This window comes from Morone saxatilis, unplaced genomic scaffold, assembly GCF_004916995.1.
Source record: "Morone saxatilis isolate NCDOM2014 unplaced genomic scaffold, NCSU_SB_2.0 Contig16, whole genome shotgun sequence".
Lineage (NCBI taxonomy): Eukaryota > Metazoa > Chordata > Actinopteri > Moronidae > Morone > Morone saxatilis.
This window is the reverse complement of record NW_023339718.1, coordinates 20,012,553-20,034,997: the sequence shown is the minus strand read 5'-3', so window position 1 is coordinate 20,034,997 and position 22,445 is coordinate 20,012,553. Positions and strand designations below refer to the sequence as shown.

The 22,445-nt window shown below is 39.9% G+C and overlaps 2 protein-coding genes across 2 annotated transcripts in view; one reads left to right on the top strand and one right to left on the bottom strand.

Annotated features, from left to right (window-relative positions):
* Positions 1-904: 904 nt before the first annotated feature.
* bmp3 (bone morphogenetic protein 3) lies at positions 905-9,246 on the top strand. Its single transcript, XM_035657748.1, has 3 exons — positions 905-1,594; positions 2,907-3,832; positions 6,149-9,246. Exons 1-3 carry the CDS (start codon positions 1,318-1,320, stop codon positions 6,338-6,340), a joined length of 1,395 nt encoding a protein of 464 aa, XP_035513641.1. The 5' UTR covers positions 905-1,317; the 3' UTR covers positions 6,341-9,246.
* A 385-nt stretch (positions 9,247-9,631) lies between these two features.
* prkg2 (protein kinase cGMP-dependent 2) overlaps positions 9,632-22,445 on the bottom strand; it is a 27,801-nt gene continuing 14,987 nt past the window's right edge. Inside the window, exons 7-19 of the mRNA XM_035657650.1 lie at positions 21,719-21,796; positions 19,316-19,410; positions 18,661-18,729; positions 17,736-17,834; positions 17,366-17,516; positions 16,317-16,453; positions 15,106-15,195; positions 14,613-14,754; positions 13,477-13,640; positions 13,131-13,253; positions 12,730-12,792; positions 12,388-12,454; positions 9,632-12,276 (exon numbers count right to left, since the gene is read on the bottom strand). Coding sequence (XP_035513543.1) covers positions 12,181-12,276; positions 12,388-12,454; positions 12,730-12,792; positions 13,131-13,253; positions 13,477-13,640; positions 14,613-14,754; positions 15,106-15,195; positions 16,317-16,453; positions 17,366-17,516; positions 17,736-17,834; positions 18,661-18,729; positions 19,316-19,410; positions 21,719-21,796 — 1,374 coding nt within the window. The 3' untranslated portion in view covers positions 9,632-12,180. The remainder of the gene's footprint in view (positions 12,277-12,387; positions 12,455-12,729; positions 12,793-13,130; positions 13,254-13,476; positions 13,641-14,612; positions 14,755-15,105; positions 15,196-16,316; positions 16,454-17,365; positions 17,517-17,735; positions 17,835-18,660; positions 18,730-19,315; positions 19,411-21,718; positions 21,797-22,445) is intronic.

The following is a 22,445-nucleotide window of genomic DNA, read 5'->3' as shown; positions in this document are numbered from 1 at the left end:
TAGGTTCACATTTTTCAAGTCTAGTAATACAATCAGTCAGATCATCCCTCCTATTCTTACTGGTCAATATAAGTTACAGGGACAAAGTTACAGGTCTTTGTTCTGGGTAAAAATACATTCCATCTATGATTTATTTCTTCATTTTGAGTATTAAGAAAAACATAAAAAGCATGTTTTTACAGGTCTGAAAAAGTGCAGATTAATTGATAGATCTTTTGCTGCTGCTTTGTTGTTTTTCTATATGAATTCTCTCCTGCCCATCTCCTCCCAGTTGAAGGGGTTAAACCCTTTCAGTATGTTGACTCCTATGAAGGACATGGCATGCTAATATTATTGCCATCAGATGTCCAAGGGCGGTGAAATGCCCTAATCATTTCCTCCCGAGTGCCCCTGAAAGAGAAGCCCAGTGGCGGGGGGTGGAGGGCGGCTGGACGGGGATGGGCTGTTTTGGGGGACGGTGGGGAGCGTGGGGGGCACAGTACAGCATCCGGATGGTACAGGATGTGTGTGCTTAACTCCATTGAACTAAACTAAATAGGGGAGAGAGCCTTTAATGCCGACAATAAGCCGCTTCATTCAGCAGCGCGGCCCAGACGCACAGCTCTGCGGAGTAGAAATTACGCATGGAGGGGCTGTTCTGTGGCAGCAGTGGAAATCAGTGCAATAAATCGCTTTAATAAAACATTTTTTAAAAATCCGCCTCTTATCAACTGACAAAACAGCCTCCTTCAGCTTCTGATAACATGAGATAATTTGTCCCCTGGCTAAATGTGCGTAAAAGTATCTTTAACAGGAAGCTCTCTCTCTCTCTCTGAGTGTGTGTGTGTGTGTGTGTGTACGTGTGTGAGAGAGGAATACCCAGCTGGTCCCACAAGCCCTATAATACCAAGCACAACATGCTTTACCTTCAATGAAAGCTGAGACGGGGGAACGGTTGACTGTTGGTCCTGAAATCAGCTCAGAGCTCGGATACAAAACCAGGAGCGTCGCTGTTTTAGCAGCTTAGTTCTCCCGCATCTGCTCCATTACACCTTCTGCTGTGCGTCGGAACTTTTGTCATTTACTGACTGTAAGCACGTTTAGACCTGCAGCTTACCAAAAGCAGAGAGACAACTTGGATAACGCTCTCATTTTTTTCCCCTGCCCACCTTCCTGTCTTGCTGTGATTGGTGTCAAAGGTGATGGTATCATGTTCTAACAGAGGAGGACTCCTCAGGTGATGGTATGTCTTTTTGGAGATAGGGATCACTTTTGGAAACGTGCTAGGTTTTCCAAAACTTTTATTTTTTCTGCTGCTACCTTCGCTTTGGCTCAAGCATGGCTCTCTACTCTCGGTTTGTGGTCGTGCTGCTTTATGGATGGAGTTATCTGTGCGTTGGATACTGCGCGATGCTGAAAATAGACAATTTCCCCGAGAGACGAAAGGTGGATTTTACGCATTCGGTGGATAAAAAGCACACTGCGAAAGACGACCAGGACCTGCTTTTACAGGATACAATGACGGAACACATGCAGATGCTTTACGCCAAGTACAACCGGGCTGGATTTCCCTTCAAGGACGGCAACACTGTCCGCAGTTTCAAAGCGCACTGGGGTAGGTATCCAACATTTTACGCACGTTAAAAACAGTTGAGTACTACCAGTCGCCAAATGCATACCTTGTCTTGCATGAATTCTGCTAAATGTAAACTGAATCTGGCAACGTCTCCTGCCTTGCTCACATGGAATTATCCGCACATTGCAAGTGTACCGAGCTGTGTGGCCACAGAATGTGCGCGCAGTTTGGGCATATTTGGTAAAAAAAATCCCACACATACATATACATTTGAGTATAAACATGTTTATTATCCAATTTAGCTTTTGACATAAAAAAAAAGGTGGACAATGGTGCCAGTCGTGCTGGTTTATTGAGCTGAAAGTGAAATACACCTGTTGATCCAGTCATGGAAATGTGATCAACCTGTTACTCCTTCCCTGTGCCCGGACCAGAGATTCCACATCGGATCTCTGCATGCAGCTCCGAATTGTTTGCGGACACAAATGTTTTCACACCTTAAGATTTTAGTGTCAGATAGTCGAGATAGATTTCCCCTCGGGCCAGCATCTGGCAGCTGCCCAGCCTGTCTGTATGGCGGCAGAATTCCAGAGTTTTCACTGCAGTGAGTTTCTGCATTTAAGCTGCTTTTATTAGTGTTTTCTCTAGGAACTGCTGTAGCAACTCTAATGTTATTAAGCTCCAAATTGCTTAAAGGCTACGCTGTGTTATTGTCTCTTAGACGTGAGCACTAACAAGGACGACCAGTTTCCACAGTTTCCATTTAGGGTCAAAGTTTGTTAGATTATACTGCCTCCTATCGCCTGGTAGCTGCATGTCATAGCATATAAAGGGTCAGTTCACCCAAATTAAAAACACATTTTCTCAAGCCCTCAGTGGTATCTAGCCATGCAGATAGTTTTGGTTTTATTTGCCCAGGTTTTGAACCCTGCCCTGGTTAGTCTGGATAATGCGCAGACCTCACTGTAAAAGGGTTTCAGTGAAACTACTACCTGTTGAAGAAAGAGAAACTATTAAGTGTGTTTTGTGGATTCTCCAGCATAATGGTGAACTTCTGAGAAGAGATATTGCTTTTGAATTTTCTAAACATCATTTTTGAAATCTTTCGAACCACAAACCAAATACCATTGTATTGGGGTGGAGGCATAAAACCTGACAGACATTTCATAACATGGGCAAATAAAACCAATAGTATCTGCATGGCTAAGCATGTTGGATCAGGAAAAGGTACATAAATACATATTATCATTATAATTAGTAAGCATTAATTAATACAGGGAAAGCCATGGTTTAACTTTTGAAATCCTTCTCAATTGTGCTGTGTAAGTAATATTACTCATTATATACACAGGTACAATAAACAAGAAGCAGCTGCAGATTTTCAACCTCACCTCCCTCACCAAGTCAGAAGACGTTCTGTCAGCCACTCTTCATTATTACATTGGAGACCTTCAGAACAGCACCCAGGGCTGCTCCAGGTCCAAAAGCTGTGGCCGCCACGGCCCCCGGAGGCACAGCCATATCCACATGGTCATCTGGAGTTTCGCCTCTGTGGATAACAAGATGAGGACTCTGGGACACTTTCGGATCAATGTATCCACCCTCTACAGGGACTTCATATCTTGGCAGTGGAAGGACATAACTCGTGTGGTCAACCAGGCCAAAAACCACGACGAGCTGCTGATTGGGATTGATGTGGCTTCACAAGGGCCCCAGCCGTGGAAGAAGCTCCTGTCGGACCGCTCACCGTACATCCTGGTCTACGCCAATGACTCTGCCATTTCAGAACCTGAAAGTGTGGTAGCCACCCTCCAGAGACACCATCCGGTGGGAGGGGAGGGCTCCATTTCACACAGTTTCCATAAACTTGGACTGCGTGAGCGAAACAACACTGAACAAGAACAGCCGCAGCCCAGGCACAAGCGCTCGGTCAACGTTCTGCTTCCGTTGCAAAACAATGAACTTCCCGGGCCCGAGTACCCCTACGAGACGACCGGGTGGGATGAGACAAGTCCATATGAACCTTATGAAAACAAGCAGGCCCGTCGGCCACGTAAAAAGACACGCAAGAATCAGCGGCACAAGATGCCCCTCCTGCAGTTCGACGAGCAGACGATAAAAAAGGCGCGAAAGAAGCAATGGAACGAGCCTAGGAACTGCGCTCGAAGATACCTAAAAGTGGACTTTGCTGACATTGGATGGAGTGAATGGATTATTTCACCAAAGTCGTTTGATGCCTACTACTGCTCAGGGTCCTGCCAGTTCCCCATGCCAAAGGTGAGATTCCGAGTCTTGTAGTGCACTTCTGCAGTGGTTCCCAACCCGAGGGTCGGTAACCGGAAAGCAGACCACATTACGGGATTATTTCATAACCCAAAGAAATATGCAACTTGTGACAACAGGTTACAAGTAGACATTGCTTTGCTTTTATGGGTCACAAGCCAAAAGGGTTGGGAACCACTGCACTGGGTTATACTTCCAACAGTTATTGTAACCTTCTTGTTTTAAATTACAAATTGGAAACCAAGTGATGGTCACCGCCACTTGGAAAGGCATTATTTCTTCTTTTTGTATTTGAACCTTTTTTCAGTTTTTGCCAGCATCCTAATCTGTTTTGTCACCGGGTTTTCTAAACGTATATAAATGTTTTTTAAATGTTCTGGTTCAGATAAATGTTTACTGATGCATAGAATACATATGATATAACACCAGAACTCAGTACAGTACAGACGACTACTGTATGTTTAACATTCAAACACTGTGCTTTTTCAAGCACTATGGTATATATTATGTAAATAAAACAGGCTATGTTGAGCTATCAGTACATCAGGCCATTAAGCTTTCAGTCCCTCGTTTACCATTGCCATTACTGCTCTGTAGTATGTTCACCTGGATAACATTAACATCAGAAGTCCCTGAAGCCTATCTGTCTTATATTATAGATGATAATACTAAAGAAACAGACGTAAATGTATGCCATCTGCTTTAATCTTCATCTGTCACGATATGCTAGTTATAGTGGTCGCACAGTTAGAAGTTCTCCTTCATGTATTTCTGTTCTACGGTATATCTTAGGAATTAAGATATTTCCAGATATGCATCAGAATTTAATTTATATAATTCAACAAAAGAAAGTCCAAACTGAAGCCTTACTGGACTAAACATGCAGTCAAATGGTCAAACTACAGATGATGTAATCGAAAATGCTTCTGTAACAAGAAGTGAAAAATAGTCCTTGTACAACTTCCTGGGGAGCAGGTGGCTGACCTTGACATCAAAAATCAATAAAAAAACACCTGAACTGCTCAAGGAGAGCGAATAAAGACCTTGAAGGAAGCAACTCCGGTAATTCATGCCAGTCTTGAAAGTTTCGGTTCAGTTGCAGATGACATAGCACATGATTTTACACATTTAAAGGAACATACAAAGAAGTGAAAAAAAACAAAGAAACTTGTGCTCCAATGGTGTTAAACATCAGCTCCCTTCATAGCTTGTGGCCCTGATGACAAGATAACATCACAGGTATTTTAAACATGGCCGGAATGCACAACTTCCATCCACTTAATTCATTACCTCGGAGTCGCCGGCCTTTGTAGTCGGATGTAATTAGTCCCAGAAGTAGGGCCTAGGGCGTAAGGCAACCCCCTCCCTCTCCTGCAGGTTTGCTGCTCAGTCAGACAGGCCTGTGATGTTGCTCCTTTGCCAGGTTAAAGCTTTAGAAGCTGCTAAATGGCTACTATTAAGAGCTGCTCTGCCTAGTTTATTACAAAGTGTGGGAATAGCCCTGTCCCTTATGTCTTATCCTGCTAAGACATGAAGCAGCTGATCAGGTGTGTGGACTGCTAGGGATAGAGCTAGAACTCAGATTTTGATCTACCTGCAGCTGCTCGTTGGATGCACTGAACAATATCCTCTGTGATCCAAAAGATGAATGCTATAGTAAAAAAAAGAGGCTCTCTAGGACTCTTGATGGCAAATTCTGGTATATTCTCATAGATTTGGCCACCATTTCATTGGTTATGATAATACTGTACTAAGTAAGTAAGTAATTGCTCAGATAACAACATCACTGCAACAAAGTCGGATGGGGCACAGAATGAGCAGTCAGACAGGTTGACAGTTCATCAAGATTATCTAAAGCACTTTATTTGGAGGTAAAACCAAAAATGAGCACACCTGAACTGTATGCATGCACTACGGCAAGTAAGGTATTAAAAACTGAATAAGGAACTCATTCTCTGTTCTCAACTGTGACAGATGTCAGTAATGGCCAATTTGGATACTAATTAAACTGTTAACTATGCTTTTTTTTCAAATAAGTTTGGTAAAGCAGTTTAAAAAATTGTCACTTAATGTTTTTTATGTCAGACTTCCTTTTAGTGATGGCTCTTTTGAGTCTCTTGAGTATTCCTGAGAGGAATCATTGTCAAAATTATGTTGTTAGAAACCTTGCCCCTTTTTAAGCTATGTAGCAATATGCAAAACAATGACATTACTCTACAGAGCGATCAGGAATGCGTTACTGAATATTGTCAAAGGAAAATGTTTAATTTTAAAGAACCCTTTTAAATCCCTTTTGTCCCTTTGCTTTAGGCTCTGAAGCCCTCTAACCATGCCACCATCCAGAGTATAGTGCGGGCAGTGGGCGTCGTCCCAGGCATCCCTGAGCCGTGCTGCGTCCCAGAGAAGATGTCTTCCCTCAGCATCCTCTTCTTTGATGAGGACAAGAACGTGGTGCTGAAAGTCTACCCCAACATGACTGTAGATTCTTGTGCCTGTAGATAGTTTTTTTTTTCCTTTAACGCCTGTTCACATAAAACTCATCATACAGAAAAGAAAAAAAAAAAAAATCAACTCATGCAGCCTGAACGACACTCTCCTCCTGTTTCTTCAGTCATACACTTATTCACTTACAAACACCCGCTGAACGCAACTTCCCTTTTGCACTGGAGGAGAGTACTTCCTGTTGTTCCAGGTGAAGAGGAGACTGGTCCGTTCACGGGAAGGAATGGATTGTGTGAGTTATCCTCGTGGAAGAGAACTGGAATGGAAAGTCAAATCTCCATGCTCCAATTTTACCACCGGCACCACTGTTTATCTCTATGTCTTTATCATCACTGCTCTGTTATCTGTTGGGTGATAGCAGGGTGAATGCAATCATGAACTCACTATCAAGCTATACAATTACCAGCAAGGCATAAGAGAGACAAAAACAGAAGGAAAAAACACTTTTCAGGAAAAATGACCTCAGTTTGAACTGATGCCTCTGGGGGGCGGGGGGGAGTCATTCTCATCTTTCTCTCCTTCATAGCTTGAAGTTGTCTTTGGTCATTATTACCACAAAGTCAGACTCACACTTGCATGGTTTTTGTTACTATGTGTATGTATTTATGTCTGTACTATCACTGTGTTATTCACTATATGAGAAGTTATTGTATAATTATTGGCTTGGCTGCTATAGAGAGATATATTAGATTCCAAAGCCAGAATTATGATGTAGGCGGTACAGTAGATAGCCGTACATATTTGTGTTTAGATTACTGCTCCATTGTTGTACAGAACCCACATTTTAAGAGTTTATTATATGCGGATGAGTAAGCTACCTTTCATATGTGGTCTTCATTAACATTTGGAATGGGGAGACCCATTACACCATTGCTTCGTCAAGAAAATGTTCAAGCTTTAGAAGTGAACTTCAGATGTCATTTTTAAAGATAAAGGGATAAAGCATATCAAAAGGAGAAACTACTACATCAAACAAGGGCTGTCACCATGTTTTTATTACAAGTGTAAAACCACAGGACTCTAAAAGCCACTTGATGCTTGTGTGGAAACCTTGAAACCTTTGTTGGACCTGATAAGTTCAGAAAGAAATCAAATAAGCCATGGGACTTGGCAGGCATTGAGGATTAATACTATGAGTTTGATATCAGGCTGAACTTTGTTGGTTTTGGCATTGTTAAAGTTCAGAACATGTCATCACATGTTTAAAATGATGTATCACATTTACAGCATAGAATAACATTTATGAAGAGAAACCATTTTAAACTGCCAGAAAGCTTCTAGAAATATCAAAAAAAAGAAGTCAGTATCAAGTCAATATACACTACAATCAGTTTTTATTTACATATCTTTTAGGCTCATCATTTTTGGTTTTTACCCATTTTCATTGAAAAAATAATAATTTTAAAGGTTGAAATGGGCTGAAAATCTGAACTTTCACCTGGATTTTATGTTCTTAAACATCTAAATGCTATTGTGTTTTCAGCTCCAAGAAAAAACAGTTAATTGTAGTTTACCGTAAATTGGTTTCTCTGGTGGCAGAGAGCTCATAAATGCTTCTGCTAACTGAAACTGATGAAGATGAAAATAGAGAGAAAACAAAAACGAGCTGTGCAAAAATGAGATGTGCATTATACCCATTTAAAAAAAATTGAAAACCAAAAATGATGAAAAATACATATAATATATTGAACGATCATGGAGAGCTGATCTGTTTTTCTGGGTCGCATAAGCCTTTAATATTACTGTATAGAGTAGATTTTACATAAATCTTTAGGGGATGTGTTATTTGATAACATGTATTCACGTCAGGTCTACATTGAACAACAGGCACACCTGGAAGAGCAGTTAACTTGTCGTAATCTTGCTTTGGTTTGTGCATTATTGTCAGAGTTCATAAAATCAAATATTTATTCAGAGCAAATAGACTGAAATATAGCAGCAAACCTTTTTCTATAGACTTGTACATTGTTTTTGTATATAGCTCACTATACGTTGATGACATTCTAATGTCTCTTTGAGTGCCTTTTGAATTGATGGATTTCTGCTTTTCAAAAAGTTTGATTTGATTCATCACCTGTTCAGAGGGGCTCGGTCATTCAGAGAACGGAGCTCAGTTTGCAATGAAGCTGAAGTCAAAGCAAGCGGCTGAGAATAGTTTTTTAATGGTACAAAATAGTCTACAATGAGTGAACATAGTGCATATTCTTTTGATAAGTAATACATTGCCAGTTAAATTTATTCTAAAATGTGTTTCAAATAATTAACTATTTTGATATTTCAGAGACATTTATTTTGTGTCAATAGCTAAGGGCAGATTTTTTTTTAACTTTTATATTTTGTACTGACACTTTTTCCAGTTTGTGCTTCCTCATCTTGTGCCAATACAGATTTTAGCAATGCTGTAGAATGGAGTGTCTTCCTCTGGTTGTGCCAGTACAACATTGCAGACATGACGACTGCTGACGAGTCGTTTTTGGGGCCTCTGCTTTTGCTGCATTTGAGACCCATTTCTAAACTTCACTAATGTCTTTTGGAGTGCAAGTATCAAATATGCAGTACAGTATATCAGCAGTTTACAAGAGCTTACTCTACTTCACTGTTAAATCCTATCTTGTAAATGTTATGCTGTAGGTAAAAAAAGAAATGCTTGTACAATAAGCTTCATAAAATATATTTGTATATGGAAATGACCTTTAACATGCAAATATTTATTTTCTGTATGTTGCATATCTTGTAGAGGTGTGGTCTGGGAAAGGGGGATCAAAAGCTCTGATGTGTCGATGGTCTTTATATCTGTGATGGACATTTGTCACTACTGATGTGAAAGTGTGGTGAACTGTTTAAAGGTCTCCCCCTCTGAGCTCTGACCAACCTTACAAAGCATTCAAAGAAATGAATAAAAGTATGCAAGACTTAGATCTGTCAAGGATTTTTTGGTTTATACACCTGAAGGTTTTAAAAGGGCAGTAGCGCAAAACAACACACAAACTCAAAATATGCTAAATGTATTTCTTTTATAATCTCACTTGGTACCATTCTGCATAAAATTCAAGATTAATATTTTTGAAATTCAGTGGACAGAAGCAGTAGATACTACAGTAAAATGTGTGCTTAAATGATACAATCTACTGCACTACAAATGTTTGTACCCCAGTGCCTGAACATAGGCTTAGAGACATTTGATATGTTTGAGAGCTAACGATGTTAAGTGAACATGAGTTCTAAATATATATATAGAGACTTCGAGCAGTTTGGTTACATTTGTTTTTGTAAAACTTTATTTTGAGGTACAGTTCAGTCATGAAACCACACAAATTAAGAAACAGCCCATTCTGGTGGCAGACATTTTGACTTGTCATTGCAGTAAAGCAAGTGTAATGACACTGATGATGGATTTATTTAGGTGCCCTGCCCTCTTCAGCAGTTCAAACAGGACGGGTGTTTGCCGAATGGGCAGGGTTATGGATGTGGATGTCATCTTTTTTACAGCTAGCTAGCTACAACCAGGAAAAATAGCAACCAAAAATGTCTAAATAAATGACATCACTCTGTTTGGTTAGGGCAAAACCTGCCTAACAGAAATTGGCTAACATGAACAGTATGAATGTATGAAGTTGAATGAAGTGGCAGGTTAGGTCTGGCACTGAGCTCAATGAAATGCAGCTATTATTAATGTCTAAATACCCCTGTGTGTGACAAGTCAAAATGTCCACAGTGAGAAAGGTCTGAAAATAAAAGAAATAATTACAATCCATTGTGGCATAAAACCAAATTTAAATTGACCAATGTAAGAAGTGTTTAATTCAATTCCAAAAAGTCAACTTTTTAAAAAACAGAAACTATATCTGAAATATTAACAAACAGCTGTATCTTGAAATTAGTAGTCATTATCTTAAGGCCACAGCTTCTCCAAGAATTCCAGGTTCTTCCATACACAGACATTATCACATACTGTACAAACTGTACACACACATTCACCACTCACTGTATACATATATGTGATATTTACAAAATCCACTCACCCAGTTTTAAAGGTATACATAAAGGAACAAGTAGCTTGGATTGTATAAATTGTGTATTTTTGATGCTTGTGCTTCACAGTATACAGTATATACATAGATGCATGGTACACGATTTACTGTAAACCTCAAGTGTTCAAAAATGGAAAATACATATCTTTTTTTAACCCTAAGCTCCTAAAAATCCCCTCATATTAAACCCTGAAGGTTTTCCGCTCAGTTTGCTGTCTCTCCTCACATCATGAACACCTCAGACCAAGCACAACTCCCTTTCTCCTTAAGAAGCTGGAAACCGCAGAGTTGACTCAGCTTCAAAAAGGTAAATATTTCTTCAGGTCAGGCACACTGCTGCGGGATGCTCACACTCATAACTTAAGTGGAGGTGTTCATATTTTTGTGTGTCTACTTAGGGCAGTGGAGGGACAGTGGGGATAACACTGTTGGCACAAGGAACCTTTGATGCTTCTTAGTAGAAGTGTTTCTTGTTTGGGATAGTAGTGCATTGTGGTTAGATGCTGTCTAAGCAGTTAAGTAGAATTTCTACTTCTGTTTGTTGTCAAGTTGCTTGCCTTTTTGCAGTGTCGTCTCCGCACACATACTGTACCTCCTCCCCACACATTTCCATTCCTCCTGAAGATGTAAACAAACTGCAGCTGCACCACTAATTTCCCGGCTAACCACATCTGGAGCCATCACGAGGGCCCAGAGGAAAGTGTCTGTAAACCATATTTTAGAGGTATCTGTAAAAAATTATTATATGGGTGTAGATTGATTAAGGAATGTACAAACATAATACTGTGACAACGGACACTGATCTGTTTCAAAACTTACTCCAAAGCAATATGAAAGCTTAGGTATCTAAGTTTAACACAGTTGGTTACTATTACTATTACTTTGAAACTACAACAAACATGAAGCATCTAATGTTGCATTTTTTAACTTGCTTCACTCTGTTGTGAAGTATCTATGTGGTACAGTATGTGGTGAAAATAATGACATACCACTCCCTCACCTAAGTGATTAAATTGGATAATATTGGCTGTTTGACTTGCCGTTTTCTTTTGTGTAACACTTGAGTGTTAGCTCCTGTCCACCATATTATAAACACTACATCAGTGTTTACACATGAATACTTAACTTAATACGAATACCCACTGTCAACTCAAAAGTTATCTTTGGGGATGAACTGAATTCTAAGTTGTTATAACTTTGGAACTGGTTTCAATGCACAGCTGGTTCTTATTATCCAACTCTACAGTAACAGACACAGATGTTTTTGCTATGCCTACTTTGCTTTAAACAAGTGCCCCAACCATTAAGAAAGGGACAGTAATGCAGCAACAAGGACATGATCCCTAACTGGCTTCCCACCAACAAACATTGTCAGCTGTGTTGGATTTAAGTGTTTATTTACTGCCCCAGATTGAAGAGAATCTCAGTAGCTAAGTATTACAGATATTAGCTTTAATGCTAACATGCCACTACTACCACTACATTATACTTAGCCAGTGTAGTGCCAGTCAGATATAAAAACCAAAAGGACAGTGGTAGTTATACATAACAAGCTGTTAAAGAGTTTAACACCTGTTCACAGTCAAACTCAAAGGATAATTCTCCTATAAGTGTCCATTTGTGTTAAGACAGCCAATCTTAAATTCATAAATTAACCAGCTAATTGCAGCTAAGTGTTGCCCAGAACCTGAGGACCTCCACCATGGCTGCCAAAGGTGATGTAAGGTCACCTGAAAACCACTTTGTCTGTGTTTTGGTCATTAAGGTGTAAAATGGAAGGAAAATAATGAAAAGATGGAGAAGAAGGTCTCAGAAGTCCATGTCCCAACCAGACAGCTCCTCAGGAGGACTGTCCTCATCTGGAGGGTAGCTGTCAAAGTAGCTGTGATCTGTCGGCCCTGTAAGCTGTTGTGAAAGATAATTAATGAAGGAGAAAGGGGTGACAGATTGATTTATTGAGATACTTCACTGTGCTTATTCTGGCTACCATGGTAGTTCAGCAGTATCTATACTTACTTCTCTTTTTAGTGGAGATGGTAAAGTCCTCGCCTTCAGTCCCTCCCAGTTAAAGCCGTTAAACCACCTTCAAACACATTATAGAGAGCACATAAAAACATATCCGTAAGTAAGTGTAAGAAGTAAGAAGAGTAAGTATGAAGACTGTATTAAAGTCCAATGATGTGATAAGCCTTTTGAACATGTTTTGCATCCCACTGCTCTTGTACAGTGTGTTCAGTGATGATCTAATTGCTGAGGTTATAAACCACTGGCCCACATTCATAATGTTCAATCAGTGCTAATTTGCAAGGCTAATCTTCCCACTGAGATCAATAACAAAATTAGTCAGTTCCTTCTTACCTGTGCTTCTTGATATCGGTTATTCCATTTTTGAGGTTCCCCAGTCGCTCTGAGGGATTTCGCCTGTAAAGTAGATCAGGGTGCGAAACAACTGTTTTTCTCTAGTCTTGCTTGCTTTTATGGGCTGTTCAAATACAGGACATCAATATTTATGATTGGCATTTTGTTGTTGAGGTAAAGTCTCTTGATTTAGTTGCATATCAGTTTAACTTAACACTCAAAGGCTGCATTTTGACTGGATTACATGATTCAGACCCATTTCAGATACCATTTGTCTCCTCTACGCAATTTGTCATGTGAGCAACCATCATCAGATTATGTTCTGAGAAATTTAGTGGCTGAGTAAAAGTGATAGATTTAGGTTCATTTTTAACCGTTGCTCCGTCTGTGTGATCTTGTACCTGCATAGCTTGCGTATGAGGTCCTCAGGTCTCTTGGTGATCTTCTTGGGAAAGTCCATCTTCTCAATGCCTTTCAAGATGAAAGTGTACGTCATCATCTGGTCACTCCCTGAGAAAGGAGGACTGTGGAGTGGAGGTGAAAAAGGCAGAGATTTAATTTCTTTGAGCCTTTGATTTAGCTGTTGTATTGAAGCTTTTCCGCAGTACTGTTCCAGTCAGCGAACAATAATTACTGCAAATCAGAAAGGAGATTGAAGTGATAACTAGAAGAAGGATGATTATAAGGTGCTTTACTCCAACAAAACCTTGCTGCAGACTGGAAGCACAGATGACCACATGAACTAACCTGCCAGTAAGGAGCTCAAACACCAGGATACCCAGAGACCAGAAGTCCACACTGAAGTTGTGGCCTTTGTTGAGGATGATCTCAGGGGCCACATACTCTGGTGTCCCGCAGAAGGTCCATGTCTTTTGGCCACATCTGATCTTCTTGGCAAAACCAAAGTCAACCTGAAAAGGCAGAGTTGATCAGTTACCTCTTAACAGTCCATTTAGGAAACTTTTGGCTTTGTCAGAAAAATACATTAATAATGACCACTAAGACCACTGTATTTCATATAACCCCCTGATGAGTACATAGTAAAAACCGCAGTCAATGAAATACATAAAAGCTAGAAAGAGGAACTTTAAGCTTGGGAACCAGACGAATCTGCCAAGCTCATGGTATTTCATTTGCTCTGGCAGATGCGTCTGGCCACCCTTGCATTCAAACTGAACTGGATCAAGCCAGGGGCAGATTTTACACAATGATTGACAGAGGAGCATCATTGGTCCAGATTTAAAAAGTCACACATTTCGCTGCTCTGATTGATCCAATTGTGCCCAGTCTGCAGGTCTGCCTAGGGAAGCACACAGGCTCATGAAGCTCCAATCAAACTGTCAAACTAGGCAGTGCTGATCAAATCTGAATCAAGATTCTGTTCTTGAATTGCCCATTTCTCACATCAAATGTTTTCAGAAACACATTTTATTTTACTGTTTAGTTGTAATTTGAATTTGTTTCCTGCTTAAAAATGGACCAAGCACCACCTGACTTTCATGTGTTGCTCAGTGCTACACCACATGAATAATTGCTCTGATTGGCTGGTGGTCACATTTTATTGCTCCAGTTTGTTGTAGAACTATACAATTGCGTCCAGTGGATTTTTGGTCTGCAGCCCCTTGTAAATCGAATTGAAATGAGAGATTCCAGACTAATAAGCATTTGCAAATTAGTCTGGTGATACCAGGCAGGCTTCCTTAATTGCCAGCCACATTTACAATGCACATTTGTGATTTTGACTACTTATAGCTACTATAAACACACAGCTCATCACAGGGCCTCAAGCTCTGTACAATAAGGATCTAAGAACAAGAACAGCCTGCCAGCTGTGGTTGCAGTTTTTTAAAGACAGAATATGTCCAGTCTGGTAGCACACTCACTAATTTGATGTATCCCTCAGTATCCAGCATAAGATTCTCAGGCTTCAGGTCTCTGTAGAGGACACCCTTGCGATGGAGGTAATCGAAAGCCTCTGTGACACAGCCGACACAGAATTTGGCAGTGGACTCATCAAAACTCCCCCTAAAGACAAGAAAGACAAATTTAAACTTTTTGCTGACAAGCGGGGTCACATCCTATGCTGCAGAGAAGCAGCAGAAGTGGTCTCATTACACAAATGCACCTGAACCCACTTGCAGGCAGCCCTTATTCGATGATTTATGACAACCGGACTTGACATTACTTATTGCAAGAAGGTTCCCTCTTTAAGTGGTAAGCTAACAATAGCACCTCCACTTTACGCAACTATCTAGCAACAAAATGACAATGCTGGTATTATGGTATTTTACAGACAAGCTAAATATGGTGGTTTAGTTAAGGTTTCACAAAATGTAACTGCATCAGTGGCAACGATTGGTGGTTGTTCCCACGTACCTGTCTCTGAGCAGACTCCAAATCTCTCCACCCAGACAGGCCTCGAGCAGCATGTACACATATTTGTTATCCTTAAATGTGCGATACAGTCTGGGGTAAGACAAGCAAAGACAAGTTAAGGTTCAAAGTAAAAAGTTTCATGTAAACAGAACAATGGCCATGCTGTTCTATCATTTAAGATCTGCACTTGTTTACTCCTGTTTATATGTATACTATTGTTTAGTTTTCAGGGTACAAATTAAAAACAAAATGGATCTGATCTGACAAAATACTATTCTTCTGGTTGTATAATATTCAGGATGCAGGATTTTTTTCTCTCACCTCTTTCCGTTTAATTTAATTATTACTGCAAAATTAGTAGAGAGTAGTCACATTTAATAATAATTTTCTTAAATTAAATAGTCCACATTAGCTTTCATTTGGTAAAACACAGCATTACTCAAGCTTGATATCCTACCATAAACAGGAAACTGATAAACTACAACATATAAAAAAGCAGCAGGGAGAGAACTAATGATGCAAAACAGATCATAAACAGTAAGCAGGGAGCTAATTAATGCAGCCCCAGTGGTTATTTCTACAATGCACTGCAGTGAACTATAATAAATTTAAAGACATCACAGCACAAATTAGCTTAATTTGTGAACTAATGTGAGTTTAATTGACCCTTGTGGTAATGCTTTCAGACTAAATTGTTAATAGCAACCCAGGAGCATGTACAGACTCAATATCACAGTCAAAGACACTTGAGACAGCGGAGCGAATGTTAACCGCTCCACCACACTGTCACCCTATGTAGTCTTAAATCTTAGATCGCCTTACATCAGTCTTGAAAACAGCTTAGAAATATGAAGAGATAATTGTTAAAACATATGAAAAAGGTCAAATTTATACATGTGTATGAAGAGGAGGTCAGCACAAGGAGTGTTTCAGAAGGTGAAGAATGGCTTTAATATCTGAGTCTGTTCCACTGCATACAGTGAAATTGGATCATCGTAATCTCACAAAAGACAAAGAAAAGCTACTGCTGTGATATTTCATAACAAATAACTACATTTTCACTGAGAAGATGTAATCAGCTCAAGGCCTCAACTGTGATCTCATCAAAAACTAATAAGCACCGCACTGTTTTCCCAGACTAATCGAGCAGAGCTTCATGATGTAGGATAAAAAAACTGAAATGGGATTGGAAGCTGAGCAGGAGGACTGACTTCACAACAAAAGGCGACCGAGCCTCGGCGAGGATCTTCCTCTCAGAATGGATGTGCTCTTCCTGTCTGTTGTCCACTACGTGCTTCTTCTTAATGACCTTCAGTGCGAAGGTGACGTCCTCGCCTTGCACCTTCACCTGCCGATGGAAATAACAGGGAAGATGTTTTTCACAACTCACTTGCCATAGCAGGAAAAGCACTGTATTTGACAACACTAAAGGATAGGTTCACATTTTTTCAGGTCTGTCTTTAAAACATGTTAAAGGTTTTGATAGCTATAATCTCCTGTTCATAGTGAGAAAATATCCAATCCTAATGCACTTTCAATGTAAGTGATGGTGGACAAAATCTACACTGTTCTGTGTAAAAAATATATATCAAAGTTTATCTGAAGTTAAAATGAGGCTTTGGCAGTCTGAGATATCCAAACCAATCTATCTTTCAACATAACAGTCTTGCAGGCATTAATTTCAGTGAATAGTTAGTTAACATGGTTGGATAAATATGTATGTATTGTTGAGCTTTGGTTCCCGTAAAATATGTGTCACAAGGAATCCCTCTTTGTTTTCTTTCACTTTTCTTATTATTTACTGCAAATTTCACCTTTCAGAAAAAGAAAAAATGTAAATCATAATGACCCCTTTGTCTATGTGAAATGGTATTTTCACTAACTCTATATGGCGTGAAGGCAGCATAAACATGGACAGGCACAGCTAGTGCAGTTGCAGATTGCAACAAACTGAATACCGCTCGTGTAGGAGAAATTACAGTGGCAGCTAAACTTGCAAAAAACGTGAAAGATCTAGAGCCAGTGTTTGGTTTATTTGTTCTGGGCTACTATAGAAACATGGCAGTTCAACATGGCGGACTCCGTTAAAGAGGACCCACTCTCTCTGTAGATAAAAACGTCTCTTTCTAAGGTACATGCATTTCTTATTTTCAGGTGACTATACACTAATCAAAACATACCTATGAATATTATATTCCATTTCTGCCAATAGATTCCTAAATGTTAATATACTAGAATGCTTTGTAGATTCAGGTCTCACCAGTTCTACTCGTCCAAAGCCGCCAACCCCAAGAGTAGCGATGACCTCCAAGTGGTCGAAGGGCCTGGATGGAGGGAACCCTGACACCATTTCCTTCAGCTGGATGACGTCTGGCGACAGTGGCTGGCTCTGGTGACGCGACACTGACTTCCTGGGAGGAGGCACGGACAGAGGGACCAACCCACCATTAATAAGTATAGATTTTGTAATATGAGAAACATGGGTATGTTAGGTTTATACTTTCATTCTCAGTAAAATTGAATGGGTCAAGAATTTTAGCTGGGACTGATTAAGTTGTTTTATTCCAACCAAACATTCAACACATCTTTTCATTCACTATTCCATCCTGAGCACACAGCACTGCACCTACCTGGCATGTCTCTTCTTGTCGTCTCGATCAAGTGTTGCCACGTAGCCTTGAAGGTACTTCTGCAGTTCATTGAAGGTGCCCACTGTCTGATCAAATGTCCTAGAAAACCAACAACCGCACGTCAACAATGCAACCACTGGAATGCTGGCTGAGAGGCTTCTTTTTTATTTTTTTTATTCTAGCCCAATTGTCATTTCAGAGCATTTTACATACGGGGGGGAAAAGTGTCCTCTGCATATGACTCATCCTATACATTAGCAGCAGTGGGCAGCCATAAGTGCCCGGGGAGTATAAAGTATAAAATAAAAACTGTGATAAATACAAATGCAGATCTCACTGTTCTGGTTGCATTTTACTCAGCTTGTATGCATATGGTGGTGTGTTTAATATACTATGGCAGTTTTCCTAAAATGCTATATATCGCCTCGCTTACCATATCCCAATATATTGCATCGTGATAGGCATCGTATCACCAGATTCTTGCAATACACAGGCCTAGTATGTTTCCCAAGGAAGATCACATTTTGTTGTGTAGTTGTTGTTAATCACATTAGACTGCAGAGTAAATGGGAGGACATACTGGAACGGTCCTTTCCAGCTGGCAATTTTTCAGAACTGAGTGTGGAAGAAAACTCAAAAAAGAACACAACATAAGGTTGCCGAGTCCTAGTAGGTCACCACTCAAAACTGCCAAAATATTTCTCATCTCATTTTTTTGTCATCTTTTTTTGTCATAACATTACTCGGTTACAACATGAAATGGACAGGCAAGGGAGGGAAAGAAAACACAAACCAAATGCTCTGGATGTACAAATAACTGTAAATATAAAGCGCTATTTGATTCTTCTGTTACAGAGGCAACTATATTTGGATTGGTGTTCATTTACCAACCAGAAAACTACACTTCAAATGTCAGAATACTCACTCTCTGTCGATGACAAGGCACTCCACCCCGTTCTCCTCAGCGATGATATTAGCTGACCTGACATCATCACTGAAAGATACAGAGACGTACATCACACTCATAAAAACACACACATTCCTCACTCCTCCCACTGTTTTGATAACGATTTTAAGATTAGGAGGGCATTTGGAATTTAAGTGCATCCATAAAGGGCACAGCTGTGCTTCCTCTAAAAGATTTAACATTTATATTGCTAAAATATTTTCAGTACAGTTGTGTACTATTGTATAATATTCAAAAACCTACATTAAAATAGAATTTAAAAGTAATAATTGACAGGTAAAGCAGGAGATAACACATAATGAGTTTATGAAGTATGTTCATAGTCAAGATTAAATTGCACAATTCCTTATTTTGCAGATTCTGAAAGGCTGCATATTTACCATAAGCTTTTTACAGCCCTGATTCTTCCTCTTTTTATTTTCTGTGCTGTAAGTATTTTTTGTGGAGTTTATCCTTTGTCCCTGGGCTTAAGAACAGAGGGTGTCTTAAATTTTGGGCAGTATAAATATAAATGACTTAACATAACTTGGCTATTTCTTTCCACAGAGAAAATCCAGAGGAGTAAAAGGGGAGTAAAATGACAATCTCTGGTGGTATTAATGTTTGTTTTTACCTTATAAGTGCTTTCTCTCCAAAGTAGTCTCCCTTCTGCAGCGTGTTGATGATCTGCGGCAACTTGTGAGCCTCAGTGGTCTGGGTAACCTTCACCTGCACAACACAGCGGGATCTTTAAAGCGCTTTTTCACTTCCTCATTCTGTCATCTCCTGTTCAGTGCAGATTGCGTTCAATTTCCTACAAATATGTTTACGTGCATTGTAAAAATTTAAAATTCTAAGAAATTTAAATAATTGACATATTCAGTTATAGTAATTGTAACATAATGGTTTATGAGTGATTAAGTGGCGCTAATGCACTATATTTTCTTGACATGCTGTCGAAATAGACACATTCATTGTAAGAGGGTTTTAATCAGCTGCATCTGTTTATTCTGCTTGTCCTTTCTCTAAGTGCTGCCTTTAGAGGAGCAGTTTTTAACAAAAATACTGCAGTGGCTTGGATACTGTGGAACTTCCTCTTAATTTGTGAGGCTTTAAAAACCAGTGGCCCACCCCGATCGAGGTTAACCATCCAGGCGAAGAAATGCCGCAATGACGCATCACAACACCACATTAACGGCCGGGGTGAGTTTTAGCTAAGTGTCCCGGTTTGACCTCTGACCTTCACTTCCCCTGTTTTTCCTGGTGGCAGGGGCTCTCAAGAGTTTATTCCCTCCCTGGTCAGGGGGTACGGGGGTGGGGCATGGTACAGCCATTTCCTGTATTTACCCCCTTCCTACCAAACAACATGTGTCTCTCTCTGGTGTGGTTAGCTTTGCGCTGAGAAGCTGCTGTCTCACATCGGCTCATAATGGCATTTTCAATGTCCCCTGTGGACAGCTCTGGCCCCTGTCCATCTCCCCTCGCTCCCCGGTGTCAGGTTGCTGACTTATCAGACAGACAGGAGGGTGAGTCATAGTCCAGCACCTCCCAGACTCACATACAGTTTGATCAAAACTGGTCTGGTATTGAAGGAAAATACATTTATTTTGTTTGTATTTGAACTTGTTTTTTGGTCATTATTTCTATACACAACACAACAATGCCAGTTTCTAAAAAAACACTTGAGTCAATGAATCTGTGAGTTAATTGTTGAAAGTTGCTACCAGGAGATTCTTCTCCGCTGAATTGCAGATTTACTTTCAGGATGACATACCTGCTATGTTTACTGCCGTATGCACTTTTGTTTACACTCAAGTGGAAACCAAATAGCTGGGAAGAGAGGAAGACTAGATGTATTTCTGTAGCCACTCCACACACATACTGACAGAAAAATTCTTTGCTGCAAAGACTGGAGCAGCATCCTGATCCGTGCAGTAGAGACGCCACGCAGTATTGTCTAAGCGAGGCACCAGAGGATTTATTTTATTGTTGTAAGGACAGGATTGAGGCTTGTGTCTCTGGCCCTATTGAGTGTCATTGTTGCATAGTCTGAAAATGGCTCTAAAATCTCAGCAGTGAGGCCCATGTGTAACATCCTATCATAACCAATGCGAATAATGGTAAAAACTATTTTAAAAATTAGCTGAATCTTTATGCAAGTATTGGATATTTGCACATTATGTTGTTTCCTCCCTTCCTACAGCTATTTTTATTTACTTGATTCTGCAATTATTGTTTTTCAGCCAAATTAAATGTCAATTATGGGATGTATTGCCTTGACATTTTGTACAGACATTCATGTCCCCTAAGGATGATTTTTAATTACCTTGGTGATCCCTTAACTTGTCCTCTTCTACCATCAGACCTAATACCTGCTAAATGAATAACATTCCCATCTGCCTCGGCTGTGCTTTGTTTTAATAAGCAAATGTTACCATGCTAACAGCTAAGATGGGAACATGGACAACATTGTGCCTGCTTAACATCAGCAAGTTAGCATCGTGATTGTCAGCACGTTAGCAGGCTGACAATAACATGTAGCCTCAGAGCCATAAGCAACTGTTTGCTAGATGCCAGCATGGCTGTAGACGCTAAGTCTTGTCAAACTCTTTTGTGCAAAGACAATAATATATCTAATATATTATATATTACATAGGTGGTTGTGTCTTTCATCCATTGAGGTTTTAGTGGAGACCCTGAATGTCTGGAAACCCTGTTTTACTGTAATAACCAAAACAGTTGTTCACACATAAATGATCAGCTTTGATATTGACTATTAGTCCCAAACTGCAATTATGGCAACATACTAGTCATAACACAAATACATGCAGAAATGTAGAAAAGATGAAAAATGTAATCTGTCTCTCTGTCTTTGTACAGACAGATGAAGTTTTACAATCACAGCAGTAGCAAGGACATTTTTGGATAGTCTTAAGTTTAAATTGAAATGAATGAACAGTAGGCCTTGCAGTGTGATGGTCCAGACAAAAATGATAAACGAAACGATGTGCTTGTGTGTTTGTCCTGTGCACATTACCTTTCCCTGTGCGATGATGTAGAAGGTGCTGCCCTCCTCTCCCTCCCGGATGACGTACTCTCCTTTGTCATAGTATTCCTAATGGGTCCGGGGGAGAGAGGGGGTGAGGAGGGGGAGGACAACAGTCAGAACCAAAGCATTATATTGATTTAACCATTGACCCAGCTGGTCTGATTCCTGGTAGCCGGTCCCCTGTGGGATGAGAGCTTAGCTATCAATGAAGCTTCTCAAACTGCTGATCAGGAGGGGATTTTTGGGGGCTCATGGGATAAATGAAACAGGAAGTATAGGTCAATAGTATGTGTTAATTATGATGCTTTTAATGTCTGTCAGAACAGCCATTCATGATCATGGTGACAGGATGAATCTGACAGTGGTGAATAGCTGTGTTGTGACACCATGGTCTACGTCAATCTTTATTTAAGAGTGCATTAAAACCTGGCTCAGACTCTTACCTCCTTTGATTACCTCACTTGATCAATTATTTTTTAAATAATCCCATAGGGTTAGGGTTTATTTAATTTTAAAAATGTAAAAATGTACCACATATTATGAGAGAAATGGCTTTAAATTGCTGTTTAACTTGATTTTTTCATTTACCAAAACCATCGAATGAATTACATTATTTAACTAAATGATTAAGTAATGTAAGTGATAATACACAAAGCTGACAAGATGTACAATCCAAGAGGCAGAGGCAAAGAACAACCAGCTAATAGCAGAAAAG